This window comes from Heterodontus francisci, chromosome 23 (assembly GCF_036365525.1).
Source record: "Heterodontus francisci isolate sHetFra1 chromosome 23, sHetFra1.hap1, whole genome shotgun sequence".
NCBI lineage: Eukaryota > Metazoa > Chordata > Chondrichthyes > Heterodontiformes > Heterodontidae > Heterodontus > Heterodontus francisci.
In genome coordinates, this window is record NC_090393.1 from 60,668,566 (window position 1) to 60,693,080 (window position 24,515).

The following is a 24,515-nucleotide window of genomic DNA, read 5'->3' on the forward strand; positions in this document are numbered from 1 at the left end:
CACCTCCTCCTTGTGAACCTCAATCCCATCTGGCCTAGTAGCCTGAATCTCAGTATTCTCCTCGACAACATTTACTTTCTCTACTGTAAATACTGACGCAAAATATTCATTAAACGCTTCCCCTATCTCCTCTGATTCCACACACAACTTCCCACTACTATCCTTGATAGGCCCTAATCTAACTCTAGTCATTCTTTTATTCCTGATATACCTATAGAAAGCCTTAGGGTTTTCCCTGATCCTATCCGCCAATGACTTCTCGTGTCCTCTCCTTGCTCTTCTTAGCTCTCCCTTTAGATCCTTCCTGGCTAGCTTGTAACTCTCAAGCGCCCTAACTGAGCCTTCACGTCTCATCCTAACATAAGCCTTCTTCTTCCTCTTGACAAGCGCTTCAACTTCTTTAGTAAACCACGGCTCCCTCCCTGCCTGACAGGTACATACTTATCAAGGACACGCAGTAGCTGCTCCTTGAATAAGCTCCACATTTCGATTGTTCCCATCCCCTGCAGTTTCCTTCCCCATCCTACGCATCCTAAATCTTGCCTAATCGCATCATCATTTCTTCACTTCCTCCGGTGATCTTCACTTGCAGCCCTTAAGGTGGTTGCTCTTAATTAAGGTGGTCTCTTCTTCAGGTTGTTTCACAGCAACAGTGACAAATAAAAAGAAAGTACTTGTACCTCTTATGAAAAAGCATTTTACAGTCAATGAAGTCATTTTGAACTGTAGTCACTGTTGTAATGTCGGAAACATGGCAACCCTTTTGTGTACAAGAAGGTCCCACAAAAATCAATGGGATAAATGACCAGATAATCTGTTTTAGTGATGTTGGTTTAGTGACAAATATTGGCCAGGACACTAGGGAGAACTCCCCTGTTCTTCTTCAAACAGTGCCATGAAATATTTTATGTCCACTTGCGAGGGTAGATGGGGCCATGGTTTCATGTTTCATCCAAAGGACAGCACCTCCAACGATGCAGCACTCCCTCAGTATTGCACTGGAGAGTCAACCTAGACTTGTTTGCTCAAAACTCTGGAGTGGGACTTGATCCCACAACCTTCTGTGACTGACATTTAATAGCTCTCGCAACCTGAATAGGATTTTATGAGACTGTAAAGCTACAGAACTACTAAATACCACATAATAAGATTCAGAATCATATGCTGCAGTGATGCATTTAGAGACTTCCAATGTTAGGCTCAACAAGGAGCATGTGACAGTCTAGTTGGCATCATTTAAGTTCCCATTTTAGACCACATACCTGAGTGCACCTTCAGAACCATAGTACGGCTCATTGTCAGTGGTTTCGCAGAAGTAATTTCTGTGTCTGTTGTAGGATTTCTGTCCCTGGCAGAGTATGCAAAGGTTGGGGAAGGAGATACCTGCCCCTGGAGCGCAGGCTGCGCTGAAGAACTTACTCGTGGCTGTGAAAGCAAAAGAAATGCTATTAATGACCTACCAAAGGTTTGAACACATGCATAGCAGTTTTCAATCCCAGTTTCGTTAACTGGACTAAGGACAGTTTTGAAAGGACCAATGAACCAATGAAACACAGGCCTATAAACCATTAAGTTTGTGCCTGTTAATGTCCCATGCTAATGCCACCAGACAGAGCAGGTTGTCCTCAGAGAACCAGCTGCATGGTCGTCTGCAGTGAAGGGCCACAGAATGATGGCTTATGGTGTCTTGGAACAGTTCTACATTACAACACTTCAAAAATATTTCATTGGCTATAAAGTGCTTTGGGACATCCTGAAGTTGTACTTGTCCACAGATCCCAAGGAACATGGGAACGGGAGGAGGCCATTCAACCCCTCCAGTTTGTTCAACCATTCAATGCTGATCTGTACCTCAACTGTGGTTAGCACCGCAGCCTCACAGCTCCAGCAACCCGGGTTCGGCTCTGGGTACTGCCTGTGCGGAGTTTGCAAGTTCTCCCTGTGACCGTGTGGGTTTCCTTCGGGTGCTCCGGTTTCCTCCCACATGCCAAAGACTTGCGGGTCGATAGGTAAATTGGCCATTGTAAAAAATTGCCCCTAGTGTAGGTAGGTGGTAGGAGAATTGAGGGAAGATGGGGATGTGAGAGGGAAAATGGGATTAATGTAGGATTAGTATAAATGGCCGTCCATGTCTCCGCTATAAAGACGTCTGCAAATGCGACATGAAATCCTGTGACATTGATCACAAGTCGTGGGAGTCAGTTGCCAGCGTTCGCCAGAGCTGGCGGGCAGCCATAAAGACGGGGCTAAAATGTGGCGAGTCGAAGAGACGTAGTAGTTGGCAGGAAAAAAGACAGAGGCGCAAGGGGAGAGCCAACTGTGTAACAGCCCCGACAAACAAATTTCTCTGCAGCACCTGTGGAAGAGCCTGTCACTCCAGAATTGGCCTTTATAGCCACTCCAGGCGAAGCTTCACAAACCACTGACCACCTCCAGGTACGTATCCATTGTCTCTCAAGATAAGGAGGCCCAAAAGAAAGAAAAGAAGTATAAATGGGTGGTTGATGGTTGGCGCGGACTCGGTGGGCTGAAGGGCCTGTTTCGGTGTTGTATCTGTCTTTGACTCTATAACTCCATTTACACACATTTGATCCACAGCCTTTGATACCCTCACATAACAAAAATCTACCAATCTCAGTCTTGAATTTTTTAATTCAGTGCTTCTCAAATTTGTTTGGCTGATGTACCCTTTTCCAGTAGATTTGTAATCACGCACCACCCTCGCCCCCACCACCACCACCACCTAAATTATGACTCTATGTAATACTCACAATACAAAAGAGTGTTTTAATAATACTTTTAAGAAAATAGGGACTTATTTACAGATATCAGTGAGATGGGTGTGCCTGCTTCACACTGCAGAATTTGTCTGTCCTTGGCAGGAGTACAAGGAGAGCCGAAGCATGTAGACAGAAGAGCATGGAGAGAACACTGGGGCAGCAGGAGAAGAGCAGGAGCATTGTGGCAGCAGAGCACAGAGAAAGCAGGAGCACGAGAGGAGCAGAGCACAGAGAGAGCAGGAGCCCCAGAGGAGCAGAGCACAGAGAGAGCAGGAGCCTGAGAGGAGCAGAGCACAGAGAAAGCAGGAGCCCGAAAAGAGCAGAGCACAGAGAAAGCAGGTGCCCGAGAGGAGCAGAGCACAGAGAGAGCAGGAGCCCGAAAGGAGCAGAGCACAGAGAGAGCAGGAGCCCGAGAGGAGCAGAGCACAGAGAGAGCAGGAGCCCGAGAGGAGCAGAGCACAGAGAGAGCAGGAGCCTGAGAGGAGCAGAGCACAGAGAGAGCAGGAGCCCCAGAGGAGCAGAGCACAGAGAGAGCAGGAGCCTGAGAGGAGCAGAGCACAGAGAGAGCAGGAGCCCGAGACGAGCAGAGCACAGAGAGAGCAGGAGCCCCAGAGGAGCAGAGCACAGAGAGAGCAGGAGCCCCAGAGGTGCAGAGCACAGAGCGAGCAGGAGCCCGAGAGGAGCAGAGCACAGAGAGAGCAGGAGCCCAAGAGGAGCGGAGCACAGAGAGATCAGGAGCCCGAGAGGAGCAGAGCACAGAGAGAGCAGGAGTCTGAGAGGAGCAGAGCACAGAGAGAGCAGGAGCCCAAGAGGAGCAGAGCACAGAGAGAGCAGGAGCCCGAAAGGAGCAGAGCACAGAGAGAGCAGGAGCCCGAGAGGAGCAGAGCACAGAGAGAGCAGGAGCCCGAGAGGAGCAGAGCACAGAGAGAGCAGGAGCCTGAGAGGAGCAGAGCACAGAGAGAGCAGGAGCCCGAGAGGAGCAGAGCACAGAGAGAGCAGGAGCCTGAGAGGAGCAGAGCACAGAGAGAGCAGGAGCCCAAGACGAGCAGAGCACAGAGAGAGCAGGAGCCCCAGAGGAGCAGAGCACAGAGAGAGCAGGAGCCCCAGAGGTGCAGAGCACAGAGCGAGCAGGAGCCCGAGAGGAGCAGAGCACAGAGAGAGCAGGAGCCCAAGAGAAGCGGAGCACAGAGAGATCAGGAGCCCGAGAGGAGCAGAGCACAGAGAGAGCAGGAGTCTGAGAGGAGCAGAGCACAGAGAGAGCAGGAGCCCAAGAGGAGCAGAGCACAGAGAGAGCAGGAGCCCGAGAGGAGCAGAGCACAGAGAGAGCAGGAGCCCGAGAGGAGCAGAGCACAGAGAGAGCAGGAGCCCGAGAGGAGCAGAGCACAGAGAAAGCAGGAGCCCCAGAGGAGCAGAGCACAGAGAGCAGGAGCCCAAGAGGAGCAGAGCACAGAGAGAGCAGGAGCCCCAGAGGAGCAGAGCACAGAGAGAGCAGGAGCCCGAGAGGAGCAGAGCACAGAGAGAGCAGGAGCCCCAGAGGAGCAGAGCACAGAGAGCAGGAGCCCAAGAGGAGCAGAGCACAGAGAGATCAGGAGCCCGAGAGGAGCAGAGCACAGAGAGAGCAGGAGCCCGAGAGGAGCAGAGCACAGAGAGAGCAGGAGCCCCAGAGGAGCAGAGCACAGAGAGAGCAGGAGCCCGAGAGGAGCAGAGCACAGAGAGAGCAGGAGCCCGTGCGGGGCAGAGCACAGAGCGAGCAGGAGCCCGAGAGGAGCAGAGCACAGAGAGAGCAGGAGCCCCAGAGGAGCAGAGCACAGAGAGCAGGAGCCCAAGAGGAGCAGAGCACAGAGAGATCAGGAGCCCGAGAGGAGCAGAGCACAGAGAGAGCAGGAGCCCGAGAGGAGCAGAGCACAGAGAGAGCAGGAGCCCCAGAGGAGCAGAGCACAGAGAGAGCAGGAGCCCGAGAGGAGCAGAGCACAGAGAGAGCAGGGGCCTGAGAGGAGCAGAGCACAGAGCGAGCAGGAGCCCAAGAGGAGCAGAGCACAGAGAGAGCAGGAGCCTGAGAGGAGCAGAGCACAGAGAGAGCAGGAGCCCGAGAGGCGCAGTGCACACTGAGAGCAGGAGCCCAAGAGGAGCAGAGCACAGAGAAAGCAGGAGCCCGAGAGGAGCAGAGCACAGAGAGAGCAGGAGCCCGAGAGGAGCAGAGCACAGAGAGAGCAGGAGCCCAAGAGGAGCAGAGCACAGTGAAAGCAGGAGCCCAAGAGGAGCAGAGCACAGAGAGAGCAGGAGCCCGAGAGGAGCAGAGCACAGAGAGAGCAGGAGCCCAAGAGGAGCAGAGCACAGAGAGCAGGAGCCCGAGAGGAGCAGAGCATAGTGAGAGCAGGAGCCCGAGAGGAGCAGAGCACAGAGAGAGCAGGAGCCTGAGGAGCAGAGCACAGAGAGAGCAGGAGCCCCAGAGGAGCAGAGCACAGAGAGAGCAGGAGCCCGAGAGGAGCAGAGCACAGAGAGAGCAGGAGCCCAAGAGGAGCAGAGCACAGAGAGAGCAGGAGCCCGAGAGGAGCAGAGCACAGAGAGAGCAGGAGCCCGAGAGGAGCAGAGCACAGAGAGAGCAGGAGCCTGAGAGGAGCAGAGCACAGGGAGAGCAGGAAGCAGAGCAGAGCACAGAGAGAGCAGGAGCCCGAGAGGCGCAGTGCACACTGAGAGCAGGAGCCCAAGAGGAGCAGAGCACAGAGAAAGCAGGAGCCCGAGAGGAGCAGAGCACAGAGAGAGCAGGATACCGAGAGACGCAGTGCACACTGAGAGCAGGAGCCCAAGAGGAGCAGAGCACAGAGAAAGCAGGAGCCCGAGAGGAGCAGAGCACAGAGAGAGCAGGAGCCCAAGAGGAGCAGAGCATAGGGAGAGCAGGAGCCCAAGAGGAGCAGAGCACAGAGACAGCAGGAGCCCAAGAGGAGCAGAGCACAGAGAAAGCAGGAGCCCAAGAGGAGCAGAGCACAGAGAGAGCAGGAGCCCGAGAGGAGCAGAGCACAGAGAGAGCAGGAGCCCCAGAGGAGCAGAGCACAGAGAGAGCAGGAGCCCCAGAGGAGCAGAGCACAGAGAGAGCAGGAGCCCGAGAGGAGCAGAGCATAGTGAGAGCAGGAGCCCGAGAGGAGCAGAGCACAGAGAGAGCAGGAGCCCGAGAGGAGCAGAGCACAGAGAGAGCAGGAGCCCCAGAGGAGCAGAGCACAGAGAGCAGGAGCCCGAGAGGAGCAGAGCACAGAGAGAGCAGGAGCCCAAGAGGAGCAGAGCACAGAGAGAGCAGGAGCCCGAGAGGAGCAGAGCACAGAGAGAGCAGGAGCCCGAGAGGAGCAGAGCACAGAGAGAGCAGGAGCCCGAGAGGAGCAGAGCACAGGGAGAGCAGGAGCCCCAGAGGAGCAGAGCACAGAGAGAGCAGGAGCCCGAGAGGAGCAGAGCACAGAGAGAGCAGGAGCCCGAGAGACGCAGAGCACAGAGAGAGCAGGAGCCCGAGAGGATCAGAGCACAGAGAGAGCAGGAGCCTGAGAGGAGCAGAGCACAGAGAGAGCAGGAGCCTGAGAGGAGCAGAGCACAACTTCGACTGCACTGCCAAGCTGTAGAGCCAGCCCTGCATCGCAGACCCCCTGAAAGGTCTCTGCGGCCCCAGTTGGGGAATCACTGTTTTAATTGACTCAGTATCCATGACTTACAGACTTTTAGTTTTGCATAAAAGACACTGATGCACAGTGGCAGCAGTGTGTACCATCTACAAGAAGCACTGCAGCAACTCACCAAGGCTCCTTTGACAGCACCTTCCAAACCTGCAACTTCTACCACCTAGAAGGACAAGGGCAGCCGATGCATGGGAACACCACCACCTGCAAGTTACCCTCTAAGCCACACACCATCCTGACTTGGAACTATGTCGCCGTTCCTTCATTGTCACTGAGTCAAAATCCTGGAACTCTCTTCCTAATAGCACTGTGGGTGTACCTACCCCACATGGACTGCAGGGGTTCAAGAAGGCGGCTCACCACTACCTTCTCAAGGGCAATTAGGGATAGACAATAAATGCTGGCCTAGCCAGTGACACCCACATCCCATGCATGAATTAAAAAAAACATAGCTTATGTCTTAAGCCTTGCAAGAATGGCAAATAAAGTTCAGGGACAGGACCATGTTGAACTTTGAGATACTGAGTTAATTCCTACCTGAGCAAGGAAGACTGAGGAGATTACATTGGCATTTTCAAATTTATCAAAGGAATTGAAAGGCTATTTTGTCTGGTGTCAGTAACTAGGGGGTCATTGATTGAAAATTTTCATTCAGACAGTGAGGAGAGAAGTTAGAAGAAATTGCTTATGCAGAGAGTTGTTATGAGTAGGGAATGCTTTACTACAAGGAGTGGTTGAGCAACACACCTTTGCATCTTTTAAGGGAAAATAGGTTAACAAATTTAAGCAGAGGAAGGGATGGGGCTTGTGGGAGAGAGTTCGGCAGTGAGACTAGATTTGGATTGCTCCAGTAAAGTATTGGCACAGACACATGTTTTAACCCTGTATAGAGCTATAAAATATTGTTTGGCGGTTAACAGAAACAAAAGCAACCAAATCATGCTCTTGATTTGCGTCATTCTTACAGGACACTATTACCTTGTGGCCATCCACAAACTAATATCAGTAACACATTGCTAACAGTATGTTTGCAGTTGGCGACAAGAGATTAAAAACTTGTCTGTCTGCTGTATGATTAAAACAAACTGTTCTGCCAAACCTATTCAATCATGCAAACTGTACTTCATTTGATCATGAAAAATCTATGAGTCATCATTGAGATGCGTCACAGGTCTTAGTTAATTACATGCAATTGAAACTTCTGTATAAATTATTTAGAATTGTCAATCCAGTAATGCGCTGGACAGCCAGGGGTGGAATGGGGTGTGTAAATTACATACAGCTAAGGTCCACGAGACTAGGAAAGCTAACACTATATTTATTTTGCAGAACCATCTCCTGAGTTGGTATCATTGTGTCTTTATTATTGGGTTGGCCGGCAGGTTGACCTGCTGAGGGAATATTATCTCACATCTGAGACTTTGCGGTGTGAAAATTGGCTGCTTCATTTGCATACAATAACATGGACTAGACTTCAAAAGTAATTCAATGGCCGTGAAGAACTTTGGAGCATCTTGAGGTACTATATAAAGTTTGCTTATCCTTGTATTACCCTAAAAGTATTTGAGACTAGTTTATTTTATGTGGACCTTTCATATCTGCATTCCTCTCTCCACCCTAATCAAGATTATTCCCTTACATCTTCCAAATTTTGATGAAAGATCATCAATCAGAAATATTGGGCTGAATTTTCCCAAGAGCTTCCGGAACCTGACGTTGGGCCCATTTACAAGTCCCGACCCCACTCGAGATTTTGCGAGAGGGAACCAATTAGTGGCTCGTCTCCGCAATCACCGTCCAATTGGGGTGAACTCAGGAGGCGAGATCTAGATGTGGTGGGCCCTACTTAGAGGAAGCCCTGATGGGATAACAATCTCGAGTGGGGTTGGGACTCGGCAGTGGGCCCAATGTCAGGTTCCCGAAGCTCCTGGGAAAATTCAGCCCAACATTTCTGATTGATGACCATCAGCCATGATTGTGGATGCAGACAGACTGTACGGTAACAGATTATGCAAGAATGCCCAGGTCCAGTCCTCACCCAAGGTAAGGGTTCACAGCACTTTAGCTTTTGCAGGAAATTGTGTGAAACCCATGTACAGCGAATTGCCAGGATCAGTACATATGAATGTGCCTCATGATGTTGTGATGTGAAGTATCACAGTCGTTAACACTTTTTATCTTCACCTTACAGGAAAAATGTGCACCAACACCCGCGAGAGGTCCAGGGATGGAGTGGCCCACCTGGCAGTATTGACAGTGAAGGAGGAACGGGCCCTTGACACTGGCAGGGCGGCCGCAGGGCAGGTAGTCACTGAGGGTGAGATAGGTGCCCTCATCTACAAGGGAAGGGAGAGAGGGTGGAAATCAGAAATTGGCAGCCCATTTCACTGCTTAATGTAGACTGCAAGATTCTATCCAAAGTCATCGGTCGGGTCAAGTCTGCTCTGGAGTTGGTAATTCACCCCGATCAGACCTGTACGGTACCCGGCAGGAAGATCTCTGATAGTCTCGTACTACTCAGGGGTATGATCGCCCATGTATGGGACGGGGGGGGGTGGACAGTTACCTCATCAGCTTGGACCAGGAGAAGGCTTTTGACAGGATATCACACACAAAGATGATGGACATGCTCTCCAAAATGGGGTTTGGGGAGGGAATCGGCAATGGATCAAACTGCTCTACACAAACATCAGTAGCGCAGTCTCAATCAATGGGTGGGAATCAGAACGTGTCCCGATCAAATCTGGAGTCAGACAGGTCTGTCCTCTCTCCCCGGTCTTGTTTGTTTGGTGTATCGAAACTTTTGCTGAGTCCATTAGGAAGTGCGAGCATAAGAGGGGTGACAATCCCAGGCAGTGAAGGCACTCAGGTCAAAGCTTCCCTGTGCAAGGACGACGTCGCCGTCTTCTGCTCGGATCCACCGTCTGTTCGCAGACTGATGAGCATCTGCGACCAGTTCGAACTGGCCTCGGGACCCAGAGTAAATCGCAGCAAGAGCGAGGCCATGTTCTTTGGGAACTGGGCCAACCGATCTCTTGTCTCCTTCACCGTCAGGTCAGACTACCTGAAGGTGCTATTGATATGGTTCGGAAGGGCCAGGGTGTGCGCCAAAACCTGGAAGAAGCGAGTAGCCAGGATACACCATAAACTGAGCATAAGAAAATAAGATTATAAGAAATAGGAGCAGGAGTAGGCCATTCGGCCCCTCAAGCTTGCCCTGCCATTCAATAAGATCATGGCTGATCTGCCCCAGACCTCAACTCCTCTTATGGGCCAGCTCCTCATTGTCCTCAACTTCCCGATATTTCAAAAATCTATCTACCTCCTCTTTAAATACTTTCAGGTGATCTAGCCTCCACAACTCTCTGGGGTAGAGAATTCCAGACATTCACTACCCTCTGAGAGAAGAAATTCCTTCGCAACTCAGTTTTAAATGAGTGTCTCCTTATTCTGTAACTATGTCCCCTAGTTCGAGATTCCATCACTAGTGGAAACATCTTCTCAACATCTACCCTGTCAAGCCCCCTCAGAATCTTGTACGTTTCAATAAGATCACCCCTCATTCTTCTAAACTCTAATGAATAAAGGCCTAACCTGTTTAGCCGTTCTTGATAAGTCAACCCCTTCATGCCAGGAATCAGCCTAGTGAATCTCTTTTGAACTGCCTCCAATGCCAGTATATCCTTTCTTAAATACAAGGACCAAAACTGTACACAGTACTCCAGGTTCAGCCTCACCAACACCCTGTACAGTTGTAACAAGACTTCCCTATTTTTAAACTGCACCCCCCTAGCAATAAAGGCCTAAATTCCATTTGCCTCCTTAATTACTTGTTGCACCTGCATGCTAACTTTTTGTGTTTCATGCACAAGAACACCCAGATCCCTCTGTGCTGCACTTTTTTGAAGTCTCTCGCTATTAAAATAATAGTCTGCCTTTTGATTCTTCCTCACACTTTCCTACATTAAGCTCCATCTGTCAAGTTTTTTCCCACTCACTCAACCTATCTATATCCCCTTGCAGATTCCTTATGTTCTCATCACAACATGCCCTTCCACATATTTTTGCATCGTCAGCAAATTTGGATATATTACACTCTGCCCCCTCCTCCGAGTCATTAATATAGATTGTAAATAATTGAGGTTCTAGGAATGATCCTTGTGGCACCCCACTAGTTACATCTTTCCAACCTGTAAAAGATCCATTAATCCCGAATCTCTGTCTTCTGTGAGTTAACCAATCCTCAATCCATGCTAATACATTACCCCCAATACTGTGAGCGCCTATCTTGTGCAATAATCTTCTATGTGACACCTTATCGAATGGCTTCTGGAAATCTAAATACACTACATCTACCAGTTCCCCTTTATCAACTCTGCTTGTTATATCCTCAAAGAACTCTAGCAAATTTGTCAAACATGATTTCCCTTTCACAAAACCATGTTGACTCTGTTTGATTGCATTAAGCTTTTTTTAGATTAGATTAGAGATACAGCACTGAAACAGGCCCTTCGGCCCACCGAGTCTGTGCCGACCATCAACCACCCATTTATACTAATCCTACACTAATCTCATATTCCTACCAAACATCCCCACCTGTCCCTATATTTCCCTACCACCTACCTATACTAGTGACAATTTATAATGGCCAATTTACCTATCAACCTGCAAGTCTTTTGGCTTGTGGGAGGAAACCGGAGCACCCGGAGAAAACCCACGCAGACACAGGGAGAACTTGCAAACTCCACACAGGCAGTACCCAGAATCGAACCCGGGTCCCTGGAGCTGTGAGGCTGCAGTGCTAACCACTGCGCCACTGTGCCGCCTATGTGAGGCTGCAGTGCTAACCTTCTAAATATCCTGCTATTTCTTCCTTAATAAAGGACTCTAGCATTTTCCCAACGACCAATGTTAGGCTGACCAGCCTATAGTTTCCTGCTTTTTGTCTCCCTCCCTTCTTGAACAGGGGCGTCACATTAGCGGTTTTCCAACCCTCCCAACCCGTTGGGACCCTCCCAGAATCCAGAGAGTTCTGGAATATTTCAACCAATGCCTCCACTATTTCTGCACCCACTTCCTTTGAAACCTTTGGATGTAGGCCGTCAGGTCCTGGCAACTTGTTTGCCTTTAGTCCCATTAGTTTGTCAAATACTTTGTCCCTCGTGATAGAGATTGTTACAAAATCTTTCCTCCCATTAGCTCCTTGCTTATCTGCTATCTGTGGGATGTTTATAGTGTCCTCCACTGTGAAGACTGATGCAAAATATTGGTTTAAATTATCTGTCATTTCCTTGTTCCCCATTATCAATTCTCCAATCGCAATCTCCAAGGGTCCCACGCTCACTTTAGCTACTCTCTTTCTTTTATATACTCGTAGAAGCTCTTGCTGTTTGTTTTTATATTTCTTGCCAATTTACCTTCATAATTAATTTTGTCCCTCTTTATTAGCTTTTTAGTCATCCGCCTGCTGGTTCCTAAAAAAATTCCCAATCCTCTGGCCTACCTCCAGTTTTCACCACTTTGTATGCCTTAGTTTTTGATTGGATACTCTCCTTGACCGTTTTTGTTAACCACAGGTGGTTCGTCCTTCTCATCGAGTCCTTCTTTTTGAATGAGTGAAACCCCTTTCTGTTGATAAAAACTCCAGGCTGCGTTGCCAGGGCCGTGATGGCCACATGGGTGTAGTCAGTCATGCCCGGCACCTGAGAGAATCCTGCCTTGGAGACAAACCCTGGCCTCCTGTGCCTGACTGGCTGCATGTATGGTGAATGTGATGAAATCTGATGCCCTCTCATACAGGGCATCCATCAACTGAGTGATGCTGCTATGAGCGGCTACTTGCACTATCCCACAGTGGTTTGCTGCCGATGCCCGAAACATCCCAGATGCTAAAAAATTTAAGGCCACTGTCACCTTGACAGCTATTGGCAGTGGGTGTCCACCCACTCCTTGCAGCCTAAAGAAATCTTCCAGGAGGGCACACAGATCAGCCACCACCTATCTTGATAGGCACAGCCATTGACAGCATTGCTGCTCAGACATGTTAAGAAAGCTGAACCTTTGTCGGTACACCCTATGCTGTGGTTAGCACCTTTTTGCCCCCCTCCTGCCCCTCGCCCAGCACATCTCCGTCCTTGTACACCAGAGGTTGCTCGTTCCTCCCCCCGCTCCATCCCGCCTCTGAGTAGGTGGCCCCCATGTCCAGACACAGACTCAATCACTAGGATCTCATCTGCCAAAATTCCCTTGCACCTTACAGTGACCCAGAATGAGCCCTACTCCAAAGCCACCCCTCTCTTTCAACACTCCCAATCCGAGAGCTCTGCTTCCACTATGGCATGTGAGTGGCAATGCATGAGTTCCTCTTTGCTGATCGCCCCTTTTATACAAAAGATTGAATGGCTGCCACTTTAGTCAATGGCTTTCCCCTGTGCAGCCGCCTCATCTGCATGGATGAGGGGCTGACACAATTAGTCACCCTAATTTACTGCCTGCCTCTACGGGATGGGTGGCCATCATCCTCGAGAAACCGCCTCCAGAAAAATATGTTGGGCAACTGGCAGGTCGACCTCTTGCGAGAAATTGCCTCCGAGCCCGCCTCCGCCTCCGTGGAAAGATTCAGTCCATTAACTCTGTTTTTCTCTCCACAGATGCTGCCTGACCAGCATGCTCTGTTTTATTTCAGATTTCCAGCATGTGCAGTTTTCCACTCCCTCCTGGTCAAAAATAGCCAGTTGTTCATTTATATTGAATAATCTCTTTACTCTTCCTCACAACAACAATAACTTGCATTTATATTGTGCCTTTAACATAGTAAAATGTCCCAAGTTGCTTCACAGGAGCATTATCAAATGCAGTTTGACACCAGGTCAGGCAAGGAGATATTAGGACAGGTGCTTGGTCAGAGGTAGGTTTTAAGGAGCATCCTAAAGGACGAAAGAGGGGTGGAGAGGTTTAAGGAGCTTAAGGTCTGGGCAGCTAAAAGCATGGCTACCAATGGTGAGTGAAAGAAGTCAGAATTGTATGAGTGCTGATATCTGGGATGGTTGTGGAGCTGGAGGAAAGTACAGGGATAGCGGGGGCAAAACCATAGACAGATTTGAAAACAAGGAAGAGAATTTTAAAATCGAGGCATTGCCAGATGGGGAGCCAATGTCGGTCAACAAGCACAGGGCAATTGGTGATTAATGCAAGTTAGGACACACGCAGCAGATTTTGGATGAATTTAGGTTTAGATGAGATCCGCTTGCTCTTTTCCTGCTTTTAAGCATCCTCTTGTGCAAGTTGCTTGGATCCATATCACCCCTCCCAATCTGATTCAATTCCCTCCTGTGCATTGTTATTTAGATACAAAGAGGCTGCAAAGAGATATAGTCAGGTTAAGTGAGTGGGCAACAAGATGGCAGGTGGAGTCTAATGTAGGGAAGTGTGAAGCACTTTGGTTGTAAGAATAGAAAAACAGAATATTTTTTTAAATGTGTGAAACTTGTAAGTGTTGATGTTCAAAGAGACTTGGGTGTGCTTATACAAGGAACGCAGAAAGTTACAGGCAGGTACAGCAAGCAATTAGGAAAGCAAATGACATGTTGGCCTTTATTGCAAGGGGATTGGAGTACAGGAATAACAAAGACTTGCAATAATTATATAGGGCTTTGGTGAGATCACACATGGAGTACAGTGTGCAGTTTTGGGTTGGAATTTTAAGACCCCCCCCCCCCCCCCCGCCAGAGGAGCAGGCTGGTGGCGGGATGCGGGGCGGTAAAATTGAGTGGGAGGTGGGGGCTGTCATTCCAAATGCCTTCTTGCCCCACTGCAATTTTACCAGGGGAGGCAGTGGCGAGAAACGGCCTGCCCGCCCCAGGCCAATCAAGGCCCTTATTGGCCAATTGACAGTATTTTTAAAATTGACTTGAAAACAATCATCATTGTTTGTTTCAGAGCATAAGTACAACTGGAGCCTTGAACGTGTTTAACAGTCTGTTTCTGCTCTTATCTGGATCATTTGGACTTACGCCTAGACACTGAGTGAGCCATATTATGTAAACGCACATTCTGGCGACACTGGTCTTTCAGAGATGCACTCAACATTGTGCTTTCTGCTGCCAAGATGGAAAAATGACAAGAACAAAAATTGTCTCCCTTCACCATTGCTGCATGCACACCATCAAAAGCCAAAAAGTGAATAACCCCTTAACTCTTTGAGTGCAACAACAGAATTTTGCACAACGGAAATAAAAACAGAAAGTGCTGGAAATGCTCAGTGGGTCTGGCAGCATCTGTGGAGAGAGAAATGGTTAACGTTTTGGGTCAGTGACCGTTCATCAGAACTGGCAAAAGTTAGAAATGTAAGAGGCTTTGAGCAAGTGAAAAGGAGAAAGGGGTAGCGAGAACAAAAGGGAAGGTGTGTGATAGGGCTAAGGGCAGGAGAGATTAAATGACAAAGATGTCATGGAACAAAGGGAAAGGGAGTAGTAATAGTTGTATTGAAAGACAAAGGATTGGATTTTGTTGTCCCGCCAATGGGAGCAGCGGTGGGTGCAGAAAATAGAGACCGCCCTGTGCGTTCACGGCGTCACCTGATGCGGGAGCAGGTGCTGGCGCCATTTTTAAAAGGCTGCCAGCCCTGCAGCCAGTTCAACAAAGTGCAGAGTTGACCCCTTCCCCCCATTCCCTATACAAATAGTGCAGAGTTGACACCTTCCCCCCATTCCCTATACAAATAGTGCAGAGTTGACCCCTTCCCCCCATTCCCTATACAAATAGTGCAGAGTTGACCCCTTCCCCCCATTCCCTATACAAATTGTGCAGAGTTGACCCCTTCCCCTCATTCCCTATACAAATAGTGCAGAGTTGACCCCTTCCCCCCATTCCCTATACAAATAGTGCAGAGTTGACCCCTTCCCCCCATTCCCTATACAAATAGTGCAGAGTTGACCCCTTCCCCTCATTCCCTATACAAATAGTGCAGAGTTGACCCCTTCCCCCCATTCCCTATACAAATAGTGCAGAGTTGACCCCTTCCCCTCATTTCCTATACAAATAGTGCAGAGTTGACCCCCTCCCCCCCATTCCCTATACAAATAGTGCAGAGTTGACCCCTTCCCCCCATTCCCTATACAAATAGTGCAGAGTTGACCCCTTCCCCCCATTCCCTATACAAATAGTGCAGAGTTGACCCCTTCCCCTCATTCCCTATACAAATAGTGCAGAGTTGACCCCTTCCCCACCTCAGTGGCACCAGCTTTCCCTGGACAGGAAAACGAAGGCGCTTGGGTGGCACACGTCACGCTGAAGATTGGGAACTGAAGGTATGTTCACTGTGGGTGACATTTAAATTAGCATATGGAAAGCAGGGTGTGTTGCAGAGCGGCGCAGGGGCTGCCACGGACATACCCCACCGCCAGGAAGATCAGGCACGGTAATCCCGGTGTTGGGTGCCATGGTGGCCGCTTCTGCCCCTATTCTCTGGCACCAGCGCACCCACCCCCCACCCCCGCCATGAAACCTGACGTCAGGCTGGGAACAAAATCCAGCCCAAAGTATTAGTCCAGAGAGAGTGTTAATGGCAGAATAATGAACAGCTCTGTCCAAAAGCAAAAACCTGAAAAACAAATTTACAACAGGCACATGGTTAAAAAAATAAAATAACATTTTAAAAAGTCAGTCATGCTCTGAAATTGTTGAACTCAACATTGAGTCCAGAAGGCTGTAGAGTGCCTGATTGGAAGATGAGATGCTGTTCCTCGAGCTTGCGTTGAGCTTCACTGGAACACTGCAGCAGGCCAAGGACAGAAATGTTGGCATGGGAGCAGGGTGGTGAATTGAAATGACAAGCAACCAGAAGCTCAGGGTCATGCTGTCAAGAATGGACCTAAGTCTATAATGAGATCTTCAGTGATTCAGTGTATTTATCTAATACAATAGAAGAATTTGTACATATAGAACACCATTTACATCCCAAAATGATTCACAACCTGTGAATGGCCTTCCTGCCCTGCGCCAATTGAGGCCCTTAACTGGGCAATTAATGCCCAATTAAGGGCGTCATCCTGCCGCCACTGCAATTAGCTGTACGGGAAACACAGCACGAGAAACCGTGCGGACAGCTTACCGCTCTGGGGTTGGGGGTGTGTTCCTTGTTAAAAGGCACTTAGTGCCTGAATTAGGGACCCAGTATTGCGAGGGGGGGGGACGCGCTGAGAGCCATCCCCTGCCCTTACTATCGACCTCCTACACCTCTCTTCCCCATGACCCTCACCCCATGAGACCCCTTCCACCCTGACCTACCTGTAGCCTGGGTCCAGTGCTGCTGCTGGGCCTTGGGAAGGTGCTCCGACGGCAGCAGCCACTGCCTCTGTGGTGGTGCTGCTCAGTTAAAGAGTTGCCAGCCTCTAATTGCCCAGCAGCTCTGGGTTCTTGATCCCATGGAAGGCCCACCACTGTCCACAAGTGCCGAATTGGCACTAGATTTGGCGGGCCTTCCAGAGAAGAGGCAACATGGGGTTTTTGGCGTTGCTTTTTCTGGATGTTGAGACCCCTGTTGTCCAGATAAAATCCCAGCTTCTGTCTCCTAACCAATTCTCTATCCAAGCTAATAGGTTGCCTCCATTTCGATATGCTTCCATATTTGTTAATGGTCTCTTATCTGGAACCTTGTTGAATGCCTTCTGGAAGTCCACATAAATAACATCCTTAGACACTCCCTTATCTACCACGTTAGTGACCTCCTCAAAACATTCAACTAGATGCATTAGATATGACTTATCCTTTACAAATCCATTCTGGCTCTCTCTCTGATCAGCTCATATTTGTCTAAATGCTCAGTCTGTAATAACAGATTCTAGTAACTTCTCCACAACTGATGTTAGACTAATAGGCCTATAGTTTCTTAGTTTATCTCTCCTACTCTTCTTAAATAATGGAGTGATATTGGCAGTCTTCCAATCCCAGGGGACAACTGTTGAATCGAGAGAGTTTTGGAAGATCATGACTAACACATCAACAATTTCCTCACCTACTTCTTTTAATAAGATGGGGTGGAAACCCTATGGTTATGGAGATTTTCTATCCTTAATCATCTCATTAGTTTCTACATCACCCTTTTTTTACTTTGAATCTAATTAGTTGATTTATGTTTAGTTTTCTTTGTATCTCTGGTATTTTATCCTCATCCTCTACTGTGAAGACTGGTACAAATCAGCTACTTCCTGATTTACAATGTCACCTGTGTCTGTCATTAAGGGGGCCCACATTACTCTTAGCCACCCTCTTTCTCTCAATATATTTGTAAAAACCTTTAGCCTTGCCCTTGATATCCCTTGCAAGCTTTTTCTCCGATTACCTTTATGCAGTTCTTACCACTTCCTATGCTTTTCTTTATATCTCACCCAGTCTGTGAGATCACTACTGTTTTTTGCCTGCGTATTAGCCCTTTCTTTTAGTTTTCTCTCGTTTTCTTTTATTATTCTTTCATTTGATGTGGGCACCACTGGCAAGGCCAGCATTTGTTGCCCATCCCTAATTGCCCTTGACAACTGAGTGGCTTGTTCACCAACGTTGTTTAATTACACAGCGGTATGTACACAACTCATATTCTACAAACTACTTTTCTGAACACGTCGTCCCACTGTTCACCCACAGATTTACTCATTAATGATTCTGTCCAGTCTATTGTGGTCAATTCCTGCTTCATCTTTCCAAAGTCAGCCTTGCCTAAATTTAAAACTTGGTTCGCCACTCACCCTTCTCCCTCTCAAACCTAATATCGAGTTCTGGCATATTATGGTCACTGTTAGCTAGGTGTTCCTTTAACATTAGATTACTGAATAATTCAGGCTCATTACTCATTACTAAATCTAAGACGATCTGTTCTTTTGTTGGTTCAAGAACATGTTGTTCCAGAAAACTGTCCTGACAGTGCTCAAGAAATTTGCTGCCTTTGGAGCTGTTTTGTTTCCCCCGCTCTGTCAAAGTTAAAGACTCCCAATATAATTGCTCTGTTTTTGTGTCTTTGATCTCTGCATTTATGTATCACACTACATCAAGTATCAGATACAAAACATGGCACCAATCAATACACCACACCCTTACAAAAGCAATAATGGTAAAACTGATTCTATGATAGCTGGTGGCCCAACATTTAGTGTAGTAGGTGGAATGACCAAAGCCGTTTTTGTCCACATAACAATAACTAATTTAAAGTAATTCACTGTAAGGTATCTGTTGCATTGCTGGAAAGAGATTAAGTGAGGGAGTCCTTAGGCAGGTTTTATTTATTTATTTAGAGATACAGCACTGAAACAGGCCCTTCGGCCCACCGAGTCTGTGCCGACCCATTTATACTAACCCTACAGTAATCCTATATTCCCTACCACCTACCTACACTAGGGGCAATTTAAAATGGCCAATTTACCTATCACCTGCAAGTCTTTGGCTGTGGGAGGAAACCGGAGCACCCGGCGAAAACCCACGCGGTCACAGGGAGAACTTGCAAACTCTGCACAGGCAGTACCGAGAACCGTTTTGTGCCCAATTCATTCTGGCTGTGAATTTCTAGTCACCTTTTATGTGCTTGTGTACATTTCATGCTGGAGCCCCCAATAAGGCTCCAGAATTCATCAATATTTAAATGACTGCCTTCTGCAATTTCCCAGTTTTTGTCCCATGGCTGCATTTCTTGCCTTCAAATTCCATTTTGAAAGGCCTCAAAGGAAACTCTTAGAGGAACAGGTAGTTTACGGTACCTTTTTTTAAACATTTTGTTTAACGATCTTTTTTCAGTGTTCCTGAAACTTTTTTTAATATGTGTATTTTGAAAGACAATTCATATTAATTCAATGGAGTAGATTTTCAAATTCCCGTCATGGGGAAATAAAAATCAAATGTCGGACAGCCGATGTGCAATGCCAGTTTTATGCCCAGGCAGCAGGTTGAATGTTACCCCTATTATATTAAATTTGCTTTAAACATCCCCAAAAGAAGATGGCTGGTTGTAAGTATTCACAGGACTTAAAAAACAACAACAACTGCGTTCAGAGGCTATTAGGGCTGGAGATGATTACAGAGATAGGGAGCGGTGAGGCCACGGAGAGATTTGAAAACAAGAAAGAGAAAGTTAAGATTGAGGCGTTGCTGTCCTGGAGCCAATGTAGATCAGTGAGAACGGGGTTGACGGGTGAACAGAATTTGGTGCGAGTTAAGGTATGGGCGGCAGAGTTTTTGATGAGCTCAAGTTTATGGGCTCACGGGTGAAGATGGGAGGCCGACCAGGACAGTTTTGGAATAGTCGAGTCTAGCAAACAAGAGGACAAAACGACAAATGAGAAAAAGTTCTTCCAGTGCCAACTTTCTCTGAAGCTCAGGAATCCACAAGGCACATAGGTGCAGACTCGGGAGAACAGGTGAAAGCAGTGTTAACGATGAGTGTTGGTTTAAATGTGCCCAAGTATAGTATTTTATGATTAAAATGTTACATGTTGAAAGAAGGCATGTGAGGGAGATCAACAACAACTTTCATTTATATAGCACCTTTTAGTAAAACATTCCAAGGTGCTTCACAGGACCGATATCAGACAACATTTGACACCGAACCACCTAAGGAGATATTATGGAAGATGACCAAAAGCTTGATCAAAGATGTGGGTTTTAAGGAGCATCTTGAAGGACAAAAGAGAGGTAGAGAGGCAGAAAGGTTCAGGGAGGGAGTTCCAGAGCTTAGGGCCTAGGCAGTTGAATGTACGGCCGCAAATGGTGGAGCAATTAAAATCAGAGATTCTCAAGAGGTCAGCTTTGGAGGAGGGTAGAGATCTCTAAGGGTTACAGGGTTGGAGAAGGTTTCAAAGATAGGGAGGGGTGAGGTCATGGAGTGACTTGAAAACAAGGATGAGAATTTTAAACAGGCATCAGAATGGTCTGCACCTACCATTAGGCCATCAAACATATCCTCAGGCCCTGGCACAACAACCTGGCAATGGCTGTGAGGAACTGGCTCCACTGCTTTGTACACCACAGGACCAATTGGAGATCTACACCTTCTGCTGGTACAGGACCTACAGCGAACCTACACCACATCGATGGCACTGCCAGTGACAATCATGGTCATCAGTTCCCTCCAGGTTTTTTTACCCACCAGCTCCTGCCAGGCATGCTGCACTGTTGACATCTGGGAAGGGTGCTCCGGTGCGTGAGACAGGACTACCCTTCTCACAGCTCCCACATAGAGCAGCACCTCCACATCAGCAGGTATCAATCAGGGAGCTGCACCACTTCATCACTTCCCCACTACTCCTTGTCATGGCTCCACATTTATTTGGCCAACCACTGGGTTTTGCCAGCTATGTTGTGTGCCTCAACCAACTTGAGGCACAATATTTCAAGGCAGTGCTGCTGCGCTCTTAGAGCGGATGGGAACTTCATATATAAGGAGCAAGAGGGTAACTAGAGAAGGGATTGGCCCACTCAAGGACAAAGGAGGAAAGTTATGCGTGGAGTCAGAGAAAATGGGTGAGATTCTAAACGAGTACTTTGCATCGGTATTCACCGAGGAGAGGGACATGACGGTTGTTGAGGTTAGGGACAGATGTTTGATTACTCTAGGTCAAGTCGGCATAAGGAGGGAGGAAGTGTTGGGTATTCTAAAAGGCATTAAGGTGGACAAGTCCCCAGATCCGGATGGGATCTATCCCAGGTTACTGTGGGAAGCGAGAGAGGAAATAGTTGGGGCTTTAACAGATATCTTTGCAACATCCTTAAACACGGGTGAGGTCCCAGAGGACTGGAGAATTGCTAATGTTGTCCCCTTTGTTTAAGAAGGGTAGCAGGGATAATCCAGGTAATTATAGACCGGTGAGCCTGACGTCAGTGGTAGGGAAGCTGCTGGAGAAGATACTGAGGGATAGGATCTATTCCCATCTGGAAGAAAATGGGCTTATCAGTGATAGGCAACATGGTTTTGTGCAGGGAAGGTCATGTCTTACCAACTTAATAGAATTCTTTGAGGAAGTGACAAAGTTGATTGATGAGGGAAGGGCTGTAGATGTCATATACATGGACTTCAGTAAGGCGTTTGATAAGGTTCCCCATGGTAGGCTGATGAAAAAAGTGAAGGCGCATGGGGTCCAAGGTGTACTAGCTAGATGGATAAAGAACTGGCTGGGCAACAGGAGACAGAGTAGCAGTGGAAGGGAGTTTCTCAAAATGGAGACGTGTGACCAGTGGTGTTCCACAGGGATCCGTGCTGGGACCACTGTTGTTTGTGATATACATAAATGATTTGGAGGAAAGTATAGGAGGTCTGATTAGCAAGTTTGCAAACGACACTAAGATTGGTGGAGTAGCAGATACTGAAGGGGACTGTCAGAGAATACAGCAGAATATAGATAGACTGGAGAGTTGGGCAGAGAAATGGCAGATGGAGTTCAATCAGGGCAAATGCGAGGTGATGCATTTTGGAAGATCCAATTCAAGAATGAACTATACAGTAAATGGAAAAGTCCTGGGGAAAATTGATGTGCAGAGAGATTTGGGTGTTCAGGTCCATTGTTCCCTGAAGGTGGCAACGCAGGTCAATAGAATGGTCAAGAAGGCATACGGCATGCTTTCCTTCATCGGACGGGGTATTGAGTACAAAAGTTGGCAGGTCATGTTACAGTTGTATAGGACTTTGGTTCGGCCACATTTGGAATACTGCGTGCAGTTCTGGTCGCCACATTACCAAAAGGATGTGGATGCTTTGGAGAGGGTGCAGAGGAGGTTCACCAGGATGTTGCCTGGTATGGAGGGCGCTAGCTATGAAGAGAGGTTGAGTAGATTAGGATTATTTTCATTAGAAAGACGGAGGTTGAGGGGGGACCTGATTGAGGTGTACAAAATCATGAGAGGTATAGACAGGGTGGATAGCAAGAAGCTTTTTCCCAGAGTGGGGGTTTCAATTACAAGGGGACATGAGTTCAAAGTGAGAGGGGAAAAGTTTAGGGGGGATATGCGTGGAAAGTTCTTTACGCAGAGGGTGGTGGGTGCATGGAACGCATTGCCAGCGGAGGTGGTAGACGCGGGCACGATAGCGTCTTTTAAGATGTATCTAGACAGATACATGAATGGGCAGGAAGTAAAGAGATACAGACCCTTAGATAATAGGCCGACAGGTTTAGATAGAGGATTTGGATCGGCTTAGGCTTGGAGGGCCGAAGGGCCTGTTCCTGTGCTGTAATTTTCTTTGTTCTTTGTTCTTTGTTCTTAAACCGATATCCCGTCTGCCCTCTCAGGTGGGTGTAAAAGTTTCCAAGGCACTAGTTCAGAGAAGAGCAGAGGAGTTCTGTACGGCGTCCTGGCTGATATTTATTCTTCAACCAACAACACAAAAACAGATGATCTGGTCATATCACGTTGCTGTTTGTGAGACCTTTCTGTGCACAAATTGGCAAATTTCCTGTATTACATCAGTGGCTACACTTCAGAAGTTCTTCATTCACTGTAAAGCACTTTGGGACTTCCTAAGGTAGGTGAAAGGAGCTATTTAAATGCACGTCTTTCTATTACTCTTCCTGTGGAAAGTTTGAAATAAACAGCAGAAATTTTTGTGCCATTTTAATGTCTTAAAAAACTGGCCCCATATATAGCAAGTCAGCTTTTAAATAAAGGGTATATTTTCTTTCAAAATTAGCCTAACTATCAAATAATCAACCTTAACAAAGGACAATGAATAAACTAGCTAGGAAGAAGTTTCTTATATGACACTGTTCACATAATACAGTGTCATTTACGTCATTTAAAATGAAAAGTAAACAATTATTGAGTGACATTATTAAGTTTTTGTTGACAGGACTAAAACTAAGATTAAATTCCTTTTGAAGAGTCAAACTAAAAGGACGTGACTAAAAGCAGAATTACGATTATCTGTATCACTAACAGAAACCTGGATGGTATCCATAACTCATGGAACAAATGTTGGAAATTGAAACAGACGAGACATTCAAGGCCCAATTTATTATGTCTTGCGTCATTGTAAGCTGCATATAAACTAAAATTGCCATGTTGTCCTTTTTAATAGCATTAACTTTGTAAAAGGAGATCCCTAAAAGATTAGAATTAAAATGTGGAAAACAAAATTTAAGATTAAAAACTTTCCCAAGGCTTAAACTGGAACACAAGTAAAAATTGAAAACATGACTGATACAAGGGGGCAATTTTCCGAGTTTGTGCTATTGGTGGGGAGCTTTGCTCATGATTTCCCAAAGTGTTTGATTCCCTGCTGGTGGCATGAATCCGGAAAATCAGCCTTATAAAAAAAAATTTGCATATATAGTTTTTCATGACCTCAGGATGTCCCAAAGTGCTTTAAATGCAATGAAGTGCTTTTTGAAGTGTAGATACAGTTATGATGTGGCCAGTTTGCTCTCAGTAAGATCCCACAAACAGCAATGAGATAATGACCGGATAATCTGTTTTAGGTGGTGGTTGTGGGATAAATGTTGACCAGGACACCAGGGAGAACTCCCCTGCACTTCTTCAAAATAGTGTCATGGGATCTTTTACATCCACCTGACACTAGAACTGTTTGTCATGAAGACCATAAACAAAGTAGAGCTGCATCTGCACGACAGCTGTTGTTTCTCTGTAGGGTGGTTTCACTCTACACTGATGTTGGGTTAGTTAGGGTAAATGTACCTTTGCCCACCAGGGACTAATAATTGTGGGCACGATGGGTAAGGGTCAGTGCTGGGAGTGTCTAGGCGGAAAATGTGTCCATATAAATAAAGTACAGGGCCATTTACACTGCAACTATATTGTTGGTGTGAAGTGTAAATCCCTATCGACACCTTTACTTGCAGACTCTGACTCCAAAAACACCAGTTTCTTAGTGACAAAGTGAAGTAGTTGGCACTAACATGACAGCTGTAGTCTCAATGCAGCCCCATGGTTAAAATTCGAGGTCTACATTTAAGACTGAAGCTTCAAGAAAAGTTATCGTTAGGAACAAAACAATACGGTAGAGAGCAGTGCCAATAGTACTCAGAGAGAGTGTGTGTGAATTCTGATCCGCTGGAAGATTTATGACCTAACCAATGGTACCCATAAG

At 47.3% G+C, this 24,515-nt stretch overlaps 1 protein-coding gene across 4 annotated transcripts in view; it reads right to left on the bottom strand.

Annotated features, from left to right (window-relative positions):
• The window catches only part of sxph (saxiphilin), a 114,144-nt gene that overhangs the window by 44,945 nt on the left and 44,684 nt on the right, over positions 1-24,515 (bottom strand). For all 4 annotated transcript variants that reach the window (XM_068055617.1, XM_068055613.1, XM_068055615.1 and 1 more), the window contains exon 6: positions 1,263-1,425. In XM_068055617.1, coding sequence (XP_067911718.1) covers positions 1,263-1,425 — 163 coding nt within the window. The remainder of the gene's footprint in view (positions 1-1,262; positions 1,426-24,515) is intronic.